This window comes from Macrotis lagotis, chromosome X (assembly GCF_037893015.1).
Source record: "Macrotis lagotis isolate mMagLag1 chromosome X, bilby.v1.9.chrom.fasta, whole genome shotgun sequence".
In the NCBI taxonomy this organism is placed as follows: domain Eukaryota; kingdom Metazoa; phylum Chordata; class Mammalia; order Peramelemorphia; family Peramelidae; genus Macrotis; species Macrotis lagotis.
This window is the reverse complement of record NC_133666.1, coordinates 407,936,721-407,952,378: the sequence shown is the minus strand read 5'-3', so window position 1 is coordinate 407,952,378 and position 15,658 is coordinate 407,936,721. Positions and strand designations below refer to the sequence as shown.

The window sequence follows — 15,658 nt, the reverse complement described above, 5'->3', positions numbered from 1 at the left end:
AAAATAATTGTTTTGACCTCAAAGTGAAACTTAGAATCTCAATTTAAAAAGGTAGTGTAGGAGAGGACAATATTTAACTTTGAAATTCTTTACTTACCTTTGACAGAATCTGGCAACTCTGTTTTTAAAATTCTAGGTCTATAGAAAAAAACTTTTGACTGGAAGAATTTCAAGAAGCTAGTACCCATCCTGTGAAGGCCATATGCATGACCTTGCCTTAGCTGCTAGTTCTATTAGACAATTGTGTTAATGAGGCCAGGATCTCCAGTTGTGATCCCTTTAAGGATGAGTCAGCTTTGCTCTGTTCCATAGTTTCAGAATTCAAACCTCCATACTAGCCAAATGCTTCATAAATATATCTCACTGGTCATAATGGGATCAAAAAAAGGAGCATATGGATAGATAAAAATCAATCTTTCATGACTTCACATGATTATTGTAAGAATCAAATAAGAGACTAAAACTAAAGCAGTAGTGTCAAATTCAAATATAAGCTAGTCTCTGCAGACTGCAGAGTATCTTAGAAAACAACAAATTACCATTATTTATTTATTTTAAAAATTATCATTATTTTTATACTGTATTTTTAATTTATTTTGTAAAACTCCCAGTTGCCTTTCAATCAAACTCTGACCTCAATCAACTAGGAGTTTGGCACCTCTGATGTAAAGTACTTTATAAACATCAAACTATTAATACCGCTACTTCTATGCTCCTAGAAAAACACCCTAAATTTTATGCCTTCTTGATGGATGGGAGGTGAATGGATTTCTCATCTAGCTCTTCCCTTGCAGATTATCTCAGATTGTGCTTAACATTGACCTGGCTCCAACCATCCTGGATATTGCTGGGCTCGATACTCCTCCCGATATTGATGGCAAGTCAGTCCTCAAACTACTGGACCTAGAAAAACCAGGTAACAGGTGGGTCATTATCCTTCCCTACACCCAGTCTCAGTGTATACTTGAGCCAACCCACCATGGCACAGAGAAAAAGTCTAGCAAAACAAGCTCTTTCCATCAGGATCACCACAAACTTGGAATTTCTAAGCAGTATGTGAATAGTACATTTATAAAGTTACAGTTATGGACCATATGAAGTGAGAGGTTCTTCTTAAAATAAACTGTTAACACAACTCCATATGAAAAAACTTCCAGATGCCAGCAGTAAATATTATTGTTTTGCTTTCAGGTTTCGAACAAACAAAAAGACCAAAATTTGGCGTGATACATTCCTAGTGGAAAGAGGGTAATTATGGGCTTTGGGGTGCCGATGGAAAACATTCTTAGTGGTCAGATTTACCTCTTGGGTGCAATTCTTTTTCATTTTCATTCAGCAAGCCTGCATATTTTGGAATTCCTAGTCACAAGGTTGAAATGTTTCCTAATCCTTCTCTGCTGACCAGCAGATCCCTCATGCCTTCTTGCATCTGAATTTTCAACAATGGAGTCTCATAATATGGGACTTCAACTTGTTTGGATTTAAACACTTTTTTCCTATAGTACAGTGTTTAAAAAATGAATCAGCCTTTCTGACCTGATCCACCACTGATTTCTGCTCATTTGATTCCATGCTTTGCCCTTTATCATAACATCAATTCTCATAGTTAAAGGCAATTAAATAATTATCTGTACTAGCTTTACAGCCTATAAATCTAAGCAATTTTGATAAAGCTTTTTAAAACTGCTACTGCTTGAAAAAGGTGAAAAGATGTACAGCTTGAAAAAGTTGTACAATCCCAGAATGTTTCTTGCCGACTCTTAAGTGATAACTTTTATTCAAGCAGCTCACCAAATACGAGTTTGTCAGTAGTTCCTCTTTTAGAGATTTTTTTAAGTCCCTTTTTTTTTGCTGAGAAGTGAGTTTGTAGGGTGAGCAGGGATCATAAGAGGTAGGGAAGATGACTTCACTAATAATTGTCCCTTTTGTATCAAAGTAAATTCCTGCGCAAGAAGGAAGAACCTAGCAAGAATGCCCAACAGTCAAATCATTTACCCAAATATGAGAGAGTCAAAGAACTTTGCCAGCAAGCACGATACCAAACAGCCTGTGAACAGCCTGGACAGGTGAGTACAAAAGAGTAAAACTTATATTCAGATGTGTTTCGTAAGAAAAATGAAGAATCTTCTCCCACTCCTTCAAAAATAATCATAAAAATGAGGAAGCTCTAATTCTTTTTATATTTTCATATTCCCCTTTGACAATCTGGTAATGCCTATGGAACTCTTCTCAGAATATTTTTAATTATTTTTAAATATATTTTTCTATAGTCAATCACTTTTTTCTTCCTCTCAACTCTCCCCCTTTCACTGAAAAAAAAAAGAAAAGAAAAGAAAAAATGAAATTTTACACCCTTGTAACAAATTGCATGGTTAAACAAAATAAATTTCTGTATTGGACACAATCCAAAAATGTGTTTTTCATTCTGCATATTAGTTCATCATTATAGGCAACATTCTTCATTATCAGTCCTCTAGAAACTTGGTTGATCATTGTATAGATCAGAGTTCTTAAATATTTCAGAATTATTTATTTTAATAATATTGATGTTATAGTATAAATTGTTTTCTTGGTTCTTTTCACTTCAGTCCATTACTTCATAAATGTCTTCCAAGATTTCTCTGAAAATGTCTTCATTTATAACATCACAATAATATTCCATTACAGTTATTTGCCATGTTCCCCATTTTATTGGTAGACCCTAAGTTTCTAATCTTTGCCACCAGAAAAAAAGAACTGCTAGAAATACTTTTTATACATAGAAGGCCTTTTTGGCTTTTTAAAAAATCTCTTTGGGGTTATAGACCTAAGAGTAACAACACTGGTTCAAAGGGCATGCAGTTTCATAACTTCTAAGGCATTTTATCCCAAATTGCTTTCCAGACTGATTAGACCAATTCATAGCCTCAATAACACTGCATCAGAGGAGTGGCTAGGTGGTGCAGTGGATAGAGCACTGGAGTCGGGAGTACCTCAGACATTTAAAATTACCTAACTGTGTGGCCTTGGGCAAGCCACTTAACCCCATTTGCCTTGCAAAAGAAAAAAACTTTAAAAAAATAACACTGTATCTGTTATGTTGCAACCCTTCCAACATTTATCATATTCCATTTTAGTCAGCTTTACCAGTATGATGGACTTGAAGTAGGACACCACCATTGTTTTAATTTTCATTGCTCTAATTAATATTTTGTTTCATTTTACTTAATATCTAGCTTGGATTTCTTCCCTAGAGAACTACCTGTTGATATCCTTTGACTATTTTTCAGTTGTGTATGGCTCTATTCTTAGCAATTTGAATCATTTCCAATTTTTTTTGGAATAAAAATTGTCCATTTTATCTTCTGTAATCTCTATTCTTTTGTTAATCTTCTATGTATAGATCTGAAAGATAATTTCATCATTGTTCCTCTGATTTTTTGTATATTAAGATCACTTATCTATTTGGAGTTAATCTTATGATAAGATTTGAGATGCTAATATAATCCTAATTTCTGCCATACTACTGTCTAGTTTTCTGAGCAATGCTTCTAAAATAGTGAATCCTTTCCCCAGTACATGGGGCCTTTGTATTTGTTGAAGACCAGGCTACATATTATGTTGTGTGTCTAATCTCCTCCACTGATTGATCTCTCTTTGTTTAACCAATGCCAAATTGTTTCGGTAATTATTTCTTTATATTATAGTTTGATATCTGTTGCTACCCCGTCCCATTTTTTCTCCTCCAGATGAATTTCATTATCATTTTTTTTCATAAGGTTCTATAAAGGAATCCTTTGATATTTTGAATTAATTTAAATATTATTATCATTCTATTAAATTGGTTCCACCTACTCATGGACAAATATTATTTCTCTACTTATTTAGGTCTATCTAAATAACTACAGAATAATGTTTTTTAAATGATTGAATAAAATATATTGAATTACAAAGGAAACCAATTCCATTGAAATCTAGTTATCAAGATATTTTTAAACAAGCATATGTACCCTCTCACCCCAGTTATGAATTCCTATTCTAACATGTGTGCTTATATAACATTATTTTCAGCAATACTCACATGTGACTTTTTTATTTAAAATATTTCATAAGAACATTATGTATAATCCTATAACCATACCAGGCAAATGATATCAAATTACAAAAGCAACATCACATTTGATGAGATTGGCAAAAGTAGTCATCAGTTAAAGACAGGAGGAAAGAATGAAGATGATCATTGGTGCCCAAATTTCTAGGGAATATTTGAAAGATATTATATTTATGTATAGTTTTTTTATTTTATTTTTTTATTCTCATTTTGTACAAATTTTTTTACATTAATAAAATATTCTTGTTTAAGAGTAAACAAAATACCCCCCATGAATATAGACTTGCTTGGGCGATAAAGGGGAGAGAAAAAAATTAAAATTAAAAAAAATAATAGTAATAATTGTAGGTATGCAGGATTTTGATCATGGGTCCTACTGGCCCCAAGTCTGGTATTCTCTCTTTGCCACACTACCTTAGAAAAAGAATGATGATGTTAAAATACATTTTATCAGTTAATCAAGAGTGTGCAGCTCACCTGAGTATTGTTGAAGTGATAGCTAAAACTAATGATATGGGTACCCCATGATGCACTCACTGGCTTTGGAGCTTCTCCAGTCAAATATTCTTTTTTTGTTGTTTTGTTTTTTAGGTTTTTGCAAGGCAGATGGGGTTAAGTGGCTTGCCCAAGGCCACAGCTAGGTAATTATTAAGTGTCTGAGGCCAGATTTGAACCCAGGTACTCCTGACTCCAAGGCCGGTGCTTTATCCACTATGCCACCTAGCCGCCCCTTAAATATTCTTTTAATCAACAAGTATTTGCAAGTATCTACTATGTTCCTGGCACTTTACTAGATGCTAGGTTTTAGTTTCAAAAGTGATACCATCTCTACTAGCCAGGAGCTTCCATTCCACATTATACTTTAAGCAAGGTGAAAAATGATCATAAAGTTTCACTAGTGAAAAGGCTATGTTAAAATCAGAATTAATCTCTATTTTTGCCAAGCCTTATCTAGATTCCAAGGCTGAAAAGTTAACACATTCATAAAAAGTGCTTGCAAATGTCAGAATATTTTTTCTTACAACTCCAGATCACCTGTGACTTTTCAACTACCCTGCCCCATCGCACACCCACCAATAATCACACAAATAGCAGCATTGGCTAAGAATACAAGAGTTGGGTGTTAATATGTATGCAACTTGAGCCCAATTAAAATGGCTGCATTCATTGCATACTTGTTATGAGTCATTTCTCTTACTGAATATACAGAAATGATCATCTGTGTTCTCATCCTGCTCTCTATGACAATATGTTTTTTGAATACAAGGCTGGCTCTCTTTGAAGTCATTTAGAGTTCTGCAGCTGAAATAAATGCCCTAGGGGAAAGGGAAGGGAAATTCAAATTACATAGAGTTCTGATAAACCATAGGTCTTCATTTTCAAGTAATTTAGATGAAGACTTTGACCTAGTCAATGCTTTGAGTTTGAGACCTTCAAATATTCCTCTTGATAAAGAATATTTTATAGACTTTTTAACAAGCAGAAAATCTTGGGTTTCCCATGTCAGCCTTCATTTCAAAAAAGGAAAGAAAAGATGGAAAAAATCAAGACAATTTGCCCAACACATAGCTACATGGTGACAGACTCTAGACTAGAACCCATATTCCCTTAAGGACTCCAAGGCCTTGGGGGGATAGGGGTGTGGAGGGGAGGTACCCATCCTATTATTATCATGTTGTGCACATTAAAACCTTATTTTATTTGGTTTCTATAATTCTCTAGTAAGACTTATCTTTAAATAAATCACTTGACACTCAATCTTAAGTGCTCTTCTCAGTATCAGACATTAGAATTTTTGGTTATGAGCCAAGTTCTGCAAGAATAGTAATTTACTGCTATTCAGGAGTTTGTAATGTGCTGTGTTAAATACAACTCATGCAAATTCATGTTCTTGTTCCTATTTTAGTATTATAAGTAGTAAGCATTGTCATCATTTGGAAATAAGGTACAGTACCTATATTCCAGTATGTAATTCTGCAAATGTCTCCATATGCCTGGTGCTGAAATTTTAATATGTACCCTAAAGCCCAGCTGTGCTTTTAAACCAAACAATGGTGCTCTGCCATCACCTTTCCACTAGCCAGCTGAATGTTAACTGTGTTGTAAAATTCATTTTGCTCTTTTATAATTTCTTTCTACTCTTTTTTTATCCTATAAACTGCTTTAATGTATCTCTTGATAAAAATTTCCCTCTGCTTGCTTTATTTCATCATAGATTAGTCCAAATTCAATTTCAGGAGAAATAGTAAAGCATTATTAGTTTCCTTTGTAAAATCTAAACTCTGTTCAGCAAAGATATGGCATATGGGAATGCATATAGGTTATCCTTGCAGGTCTTCTGAAATGGGTCACAATTATGCTTTAGCAAGGGATGCCATCTCCTGCTAAATTGAGGACCTGAAGAATACACCCAAATTGTCCCAAGTGAGCAATTCCTAATAATACATTAGAGCTGCAAAAATCTCTGCCAGGAGTTGACCGTTATAGATATAACCATCGCCTCTACCAAGACATTATTCAACCAGTTTTGTAGGGTCAGAAACTATCCAGAGCTTCAATACCTTTCCCAACACTGCTCGAGTCTTAGTTGAAGTTGCATTTAAACTCTAAGTCACAAATACTATTCTACTGTCGAATTCTGCAAGAAATTTTCTTTTGTCATTTCTGATAGTAGTACTCTATCCTGATTGCTGAATTTTTTAGAGAACATCTTATCTAGAAATTTTTATTTCTGATGTCAAATCACTCTCAAAAAGAAGAAAATGTATTACTCTGTTTCAAGGCTAAGGCTTTAGAGACTCAGGGATTTATTCTCTTGGTTTCTGTGTTTATAGCTGGTTTATGTCTTGTTCCCCCTTCCTCCTCCTAATATGCTGCCTTCATGCAAAGGACATGTTATTGGCAGCAACTCAGTCACCTCTGATCTCCGTGCTGGTACTTGCTCTTGTATGAAGGATAGCCCCATTCTCTTCCCTGCTAATCCCACAAGAGATAATCCCATGACTCATTAATATAGGTCCCCTCATGCCTGGCCACCTGGGGGCTGTTTAATAGACAGGAAGCCATATCATGTTATCTACCATCACCCTACCTGTCATTTCCATCCTTGGAAAAAACCAATAGGGAATTAAAATGTGCTAGAATTCTGAGATACTTGGCACTGATCCCAGACTGCTTCAACAGCATAGAAGCAATGGGACAGGAAAAGTAGTTGAGACAATATGTACATATATGTGTTTGCATCACCTCTATAATCCTGAATCTACCTTGGAGGCATCTGGGTTTGAATACCCATCAATCAGTCACAACAGAAGAATGAACTTTTTTTTTAGTACTTGTATATACATAAAAAAATTCTATTTTGTAACAAAATCCCTTTCCAATGTAATAGCATATCAAAACTGGGAGAGATCTTTAAAATTATTTCATCTTTACCTTGTAGATGAGGAGGAGAGGTAACTTGTTCAAGGTCAGGAAGCTAATTAACAACAAAATGAGGGTTAAAACTAGATTCCCAGGGGCGGCTAGGTGGCTCAGTGGGTAAAGCACCAGCCCTGGAGTCAGGGGTACCTGGGTTCAAATCCAGTCTCAAACACTTAATAATTGCCTAGCTATATGGCCTTGGGCAAGCCATTTAACCCCATTTGCCTTGCAAAAACCTAAAAAAAAACCTAGATTCCCACCTTATGGTAGCATAAATTTGGAGTTAGGAGTCAAGAAAGACATCAATTCAAACTTCCCTCATTTTGTAGATAGGTAAATTGTGGTTCATAAAAGTTAAATAAATTACCAAGCAGGATTGGAAAAGTCAATATTTTCTTTGCTATCTCACCCCCACTTCTGCAAAGATGAGATGAACCGTATTTTCTTTTTCTGGTATTTTAGAACACAATTTTCTTAGATTTTCCTGTGGACTGCAGGTTCTATGGAATTGCCTTTGTAATTTCCTACACAGCAACTAAAGTAATTATGACTGCATTTTTTAATTTTTCCAGAATTTCAGGATTTCAGAATTAAATTGGCTTCAAGCAAAGGCTAGTCACTTGTCAGATATGTTTTAGAAAGTATTCTTTTTGAAGTGTCAGTTGGTCTAGCCTGCCACTGATGTCCATTCCTGATACTGAAATTCTAAGATTCTAAAATCTGAACGGGATTTTAGAGGCTATTTGGTTAATCCCAAAGGTGAACAAAGGTCTTTTCTACAATATACCTTTTAAGTGTTTAAGCTAGCCTTTTACTGAAGATTTCCAAAGAGGAGAAATCAGCAGTCTCCCAGGCCTACCCATTTATATAACTCCCAACTGTTAAAATATTGTCTTTTTTTTTCTAAAATCACATGTAAATTTGCCTCTCTTCAACTTTTGCTCATTGCTCCTAAATCTAACCCCTGGGAACAAACAGAACATATCTTAGGGAAAGAACATCAGGCTTATATTCAGACAATCTTAGCACATATATTCCTCAACTTTCTAATGTGGGCATGAGCAAAACTCAACTTCTCTGGCCCCAAATCTCCTCATCTGTAAAATGATATCTGAAGTCTCTTACAACTTTGTGACTGTAGGATCATATAATCCTGAATTGAATCCCTATCCCACATAATAGACCTTCAAATATAATTGATGACACTTGCCAGGTCTACATACACACACACACACACACACACACACACACACATACAATTCCTCTAAGTTAGAAATAGTATTGTTGTTTGTGGGATTTATGGTTTGAAAATAAAAACAATCTATGGGCTATTTAATTCCCATTGCATTAAGTGTCACTTTGTAACCTCTCTATAAGATATTTCTTGGTGTTATAAAGTATTGCTAACAGTGTAAGAAACATTAATAACATGTTAACACAATGCAATAATTAATACAATAAAATTTTATATAAATCTTTTTTATTAATTATTTAAATATTAACATTATTTAAAAATATTGTAATATCCTTAGATCCCAAGCTAAGCATCTCCATTTCATTTGACTGGTCCCCATTTGACTTGAATTCAAGACCCCTTAGTATCTGGGCTTCCATTCCTAAAATGTGGTACCTAGCATGGAAACCATTACCCTAGTTGTGGCCTGAACATATTGCCTCATTAAGTGGAAGTTACTAAAGAGGGGACATTCCTGGGTATGCCATATCCATTTTTGTAATATTTAGAAATCAGGAAGGCACTTTTTAAGAGCCAGCTATGTGCCAGTTACTGTACTATATCTACTGGCCTTTGTTTCACATTTATGTAATAAATGCTGTGACTTCTTTTTCTGCTGAACCATGGAGATGCTTTTTATTATTTGCTTCAAATAACTGTTACTAATAGGATACCAACAATTTATTTATTTAGAATGCTAGAAGAAGTTCAATCCAGCTGAATATAATAATGTAAAGGAAGTTAGAATGTAACTTGTTAGGTGCTGTCTGGTTTGGCTCTAGGACCTATGTTCTCATGCAACAATGACTGTACATTTGTAAAGGTCAGTTTTATGACCAGCTGCAGAGGATGAATAAAAAACACATATACTCGTAAAAGCTGGCTGAAACCAGGAAACTGTTGGCCAGAAGTCTACAGCCTGATTCCAGACCTTCACCAAGCTCTAGTTAAAACTACAATGTGACACATAGACATTTCTGTGTGCTCTGGCTACTTTGACTTCACAGAAGGAACTCAGCCTTACCACATCCACACCCTCAATCTCCTTACTGGCAAAAGTGTTCACTCCCTTTTCCATTCCTAGGTTCACATTGGTTGCCCTGCCTGATGTTCTCTTCTCTGTCTTCCCTGCTTTCATTTATTAAGACAAATGTTTATTAATATATTTTGTTTTATTTTTCTCCTTTAACCCTTTACCTACTCCCACCCAGAGGGTCATTTCATCTCCTAATGAAGTCTTCCTCTTTTCAAGACATAGGTCAGATTCTCTTCCATCAGCTCTCACCCACATTCTATGTTCTTGTTCTGTCATTATCACAAAAGTTAGCACTTCTTTGTAGCCTTTCTTACTTTATTCTTTCTTAAATGAAATCAAAAGTGGTTGTTGTCTTGTTAATTAGATGTGTCCAACTCTTTGTGACCCCTTTGAAGTTTCTTGGTAAAGATACTGAAGTATTTTGTCATATCCTTGTCCACCTCATTCGTCCAAATGAGAAAACTAAAGAAATGAGAGTTAAGGGACTTGTCCATGATCACCCAGCTAGTAAGTGTCTGAGACTGGATTTGAACTCAAGTCCTCCTGACTCCAGGTCCAACTGCTCTATCCACTGGGTCATCTTGATATCAAATCCTAGTTCTATCACTTACTAATATTATGACTACTTGTGAGCACTTCACTTAGTCTCTCTACTTATCTGAAAGATGAGTAGACTAGATTAAAAGTTCTTTTAAGTCCCTTTCAACCCACAGTCTATAATTCTAAGATTTTCTACATATTGTCTTGTTCTTGGGACACAAATCATGCAAGTCTTAGAATCCCTATATTGCCTTGTAGTTGTTCAACAAATTCCTCCCAATTTATTAAAGCAAAATTATTAGGCTTGTCAGTCTTAAATTTTTCTGATGATCATACAAAATTACATGACATTCCTTCCTGATCAAAAATTCTATGACTAGGCACTTAAGCGAAACTTTGTCCTGATGTTATAACCAAAGTATTCTGAGTCTAAAGGAGCCCTAAAAACTTAGTCCATTTCTTTCTTTTCACATATATGAAAACTGAATCCCAAAGAGGGGTTGGGCTTAACTAGCCATGTCAAGTCTTGAGCCCAGTTTTGGCCTCTAACTTCAGTGTTCTCTGTTAAAGCACATGGCCATTTCAAAGATAATCTAAATTTTTTTTATTTTTGTCTCTTTATAATATTTACTTGTTACAATATTTAGAAATATAAAGATCTGCTGATATTATGCAACTACTTAAATCTTTTTTTACTTTTAAAGAAAAATCTCTTTATTGATTTTGTCTCCATTTTTGTTTTAAATTTTAACTAGTAATTTTGAATATATTTACCAAAAAAAATTCTTGTCTTAGTCACACATGGGATTTAGAAGCCATCTGGTCCAGTTCCTTCATTTTACATATGGAAAAACTGAGACTTATTAAAAATTAAATGATTCTCTCAAGATTACAGAGATATTGAACTGACAAATCAGGATTTGAACACAGATCCACTTGCTCCAAAGCTAATTCTCTTTCTAAACTAACTATAATTTGCATATTTTTTAAATAAAATTCAGAGTCCCAACTGCTTCAATGCCTCAGTACTTTCCCAGGCCTGGCATTCCTATTGAGAAGTGGTATTAAGGTAATATTTCATGCATCATGATAGTGAAAGGAAACAGGTTTGAGTCCCATGAGACTTACTGGGAGTTATGAAATCCTCAAATCTCCAAGTTACACAGGATATTATTCCTATATCAGGGATTGTGAAAGGTAGGGAAACAGGGATAGAATGGAATCTTAAAGCTATTTTTAAAAAATTAAACCACAAAGTAGTTAAGTTATTTGGCCAAGGACATACAGCTGGGAAGTTGTGGAGTTCATGAAGTTACAAAATACCCCAATCTACATAGGAAAAGAGAGGTGTTATAACAGATTTCTACTGCATACATGAGAGGGAGCATGTATATTATTAGACTGTGAAATCTGACTTTCAGTACAACTATAAATAAAAAAACAGAACCAAACTCTCCTGAACCCCAATCCCTCACCTATAAAATATAACTATAGAAAATGTCAGCCTAGTATGTAAAATGTATATTATTGGTCTGGTCAGTACTACAATAATCAACCTAGCAAGTACTTAGGATTTATATATTGTAATCAGAGCTAGTCTCTATTTTTTCCATGCCTGACCCAGATTCCAAGACTGAGAAGCCAACACTCCCAGCTGAGTATTTTCACTGACTGTCCTCACATCCTGAACTTTCTCCCTCCTTATCTCTACTTCCCTACCCCACCCTGGGCTTCCTCCAAACCTTAGCTAAAGTTCTACCTTCTCCAAAAAATCTTTCCTAATTCCTCTTAATTTTAGTGCTTTCTTGCTGAGACTACCCCCCAATTTGCATGTTGTTTTCCCCATTAGACTAAGAGCTCCTCAAGAACATAGACTATTTTTTGCCTCTTTGCATGCCCACCGCTTATCACAGTGCCTAGTGCATAATTGATGCTAATAAATGATTGCTGACTGACCCTCTAACAGAAGTAGCAATAGCAATCATAGTAATTATCATCATCATCATTGCAGTAGTGGTAGTGGTAGTAAGTATCTGACAATTATATACCTCTTTAAAGTTTACAAAGGACTTTAGCAATTTAATATTTTATTAACTTTTCTTCCTGACAACTCACTGTCCCCTAAATTAAGTAAAAGTCAGCTAGTACATATTAAACATAGTTTACTCCATTTCATTCTCGTGACATCTCTATAATTTTTTTTAAAAGTGAACAAGTATAGTTGCATGTTTTAAAGAAAGCAAGGAGCAACAGAGCAGTTGAATTATTTGCACTGGTTATATGGACAGTACCAGGCAAAGACAAGAATCGAGCTCTGTCCACTAAGGCTCATTCAGGATTGTACATCAAATCAACAACATTAATAAAATTGTGTAATAATAAATACCATTGCATTGATAAAATCCATACCTAGATCTATAAAGTATCATTTCCCAATGAATTTAAGCAATATTCAATTCAATAAAAATTCAACACAGAAAGAGAATTATTATTATTTTGAGTTATAATGACAGCATAAGAATCCCACATATTTGAATAATGACCCACTTCTGAGAAAATGAAATTGAAAATGGGCATGGATCATAAGGTCATGGATGTAGAGCATAGAAAAGACTCCAGAGGCTTTCTGGTCTATTCTTCTCTTTTTTTTTTTTTAGAGGGGAAAAATCTGAGGTCTGTTAAAATTAGGTGACTTACCCAGAGTTACATATATATTTATATATCTATATATACTAATTGGAAGAGGGATATGAAACCATGTTCTTTTAACTCCAGTTAGCATACTCTTCACTGAGCTCAAAAATCAATTCTAGAAGTCAAGGGTTGGTGAGACAAGGTAAATTAACAGTCAGCCTAGATTTGGAATATTTTGTTCAGTTTTGCTGGCTGCCATTTAGAAAAGATATTGTGAATCTGGAATACTACCAAAGGAGAGTAGCCAAGGAAAAATTATAGACTAGAACTCTCAGGGATGACCTGGAGAAGAGAAAAATTGCAGCTGTTACAATAGAAAGATTTAAAAGATTTTTTAAGGATGTTCATGTGGATTAGGAATTAAATTTTCTTTGCTTGGTTTTCAAGGTCAGAACCAGAAATAGTGGGGTGAAATTAGCTTAAAGTGACTAAAAACCTCCTAATAATTAGAGCTATTTATAATGGAATAGGTCTGGGAGGATAGAGGGCTTTGTCTCACTGGAGATTTTTGTCCAAAAATCAGATGAGCACTTGTAGGAATTGATTTAGAAGGCATTTCTAAGTTGATATTCCTTTTGCATTTCTTTTGAAAATTTTTTGTGATTCTTTGAGATATTTTTAAGAAAATTTGGTATGTATTGATAAGGGAATTTGGCATGTATATTTATTACTTTAATAATACTAAACCAAGTCCTAGGCATGGGGTTCTGGACTTCCCTAAATCTTTTGAGGATACTACCATCCTTCAGAAGACACTCAGGTTCACACCTTGATAATCAAGTTTTTTTCTCAACATAACCAATCAACTGCAAAGTCTTGCTGATTCTACCTTCCCAAAATATCTTGGGTCCACCCCTTCACTTCACCTATAGGTCCACCACTCAAATTCAGCCATATTTACCTCTTACAAATTCGTCATCTTCTCGATCAAAGCCCTTCAGAAACTGATGTCCAGCCTAAATTTCAAGGTTTAAGTCCTTTAATTCTGTCAAAGAGTTGTAGTTGCTTTTCTCTGAACTCCATAGCTGTACCTTTCAACAGACTTCTCCCTCCCCTAGGCATGGAATCTGCTCCCACCCATCTCCTTTTAGAATCCTTATCTTCCTTCAAGGTGTAAATCATATGTGTCACTTCCCAAGGGAAACTTTTCCTGACCCTCCCTCTCCTATTTTTTAATGTTTTCTCCCTTCTCAGATTAAAATGAACATACATAGTGGTTTACATTTGTACCTTCTGATATAAGTTCTTTTCAGGGAGGAACTTTTAGTTTCATTTTGGTTTTTGGACCCTCCAGAATCTAGAATGGGACCTTGAACAAAATAGGTATTAATATTGGACCACAAAAACTATCTTGCTGTAGGATAATCATGATGTCTCTATTTCTCATGCCTCATTTTCTAAGCAGTTGAATTGATCAAACAACACAAATTGTATATTGTGTTATATAAGATATGTTATAATATATTTATACACTATATGTTACCATATGCTATACTTTCTTCAATCCCTTTGGTGGGATAGGGATGTGGGAGGCATCAAAAAGTCTTAACCTAAAAGAACTTTTGCAGGTATGAGTTGTTCATGTATTGAATAACAATCAATCCACCAAAAATGAGCTTATTTACTAATACTTTTTCCAGTTATAAAAAGGAAATATTTTGTGTACCCATACAATTGTCTGCAGAACATTATTTATAAAAGAAAAATAATAGAACAGTAACTTGTCCCAACACCATTTTCATCTGACCTCCATCAAAAGGATAAAAATAATGAGATAATAAGAAAAAGACATGTTCTCATTTACCATGAACTCCAATCTAGGTTAGGAATATAATGCTTAGATGAATGAAGCAATATGGATTTTTTTAAAGTACACAGGAGGCATACCTGAGGGTTCAGTTCAAGACAACTGCAATAAAGTAATACAATAAAGTGAATCACAAATTTTTTGGTTTCCTAGCACATATAAAAGTTATATTCATATATATATTACAGTCTATTAAGTTCATAATAGTATTGTGACCTTAAAAGTACATACTTGAAGTCAAAAAGCATTTTTGCTTAAAAAAATTTTCAACATCAGCTGAACCTTCAGCCAGTCATAATCTTTTTTGCTGGTAAAGGATCTTGCCTCAATGTTAAAGGCTACTGATTACTCAAGGTGGTTGTAGCTGCTGAAGGATTGAAGTGACTGTGGCTGCATTGATTGATACTTCCTTTCCCTTGAACACTTAGTGAACATTGTAAGGATCTTAACTGATCTAATTTCAACATTGTTGTGTCAGAGATTAGGGAGGCCTGAGGAAAAGGAAAATGACTGATTCTACCTGGTCAGTGGAGCAGTCAGAACACACACAACATTTAATCAATTGTTTGCTGCCTTATATACAACATAGTTCCTGTCATTCCGAAGTATTATAATGGTAATATCAAATATCACATAACAGATATAATAATGATGAAAAAGTTTGAAATATCATGAAAATTACCAAAATGTGACACTAAGGCATGTTGTGAGCACATGCTATTGGAAAAATTGTACCAGTACCTGCTTGACACAGGGTTACTAAAAATCTTCAGTTTTTAAATTTAAAAAAGTCAATATCTGCAAAATACAATAAAGCAAAATACAATAAAATGA

At 34.6% G+C, this 15,658-nt stretch overlaps 1 protein-coding gene across 6 annotated transcripts in view; it reads left to right on the top strand.

Annotated features, from left to right (window-relative positions):
* SULF1 (sulfatase 1) overlaps window positions 1-15,658 on the top strand; it is a 207,148-nt gene that overhangs the window by 161,527 nt on the left and 29,963 nt on the right. For all 6 annotated transcript variants that reach the window (XM_074202304.1, XM_074202298.1, XM_074202300.1 and 3 more), the window contains 3 exons: window positions 795-923; window positions 1,192-1,248; window positions 1,937-2,066. In XM_074202304.1, coding sequence (XP_074058405.1) covers window positions 795-923; window positions 1,192-1,248; window positions 1,937-2,066 — 316 coding nt within the window. The remainder of the gene's footprint in view (window positions 1-794; window positions 924-1,191; window positions 1,249-1,936; window positions 2,067-15,658) is intronic.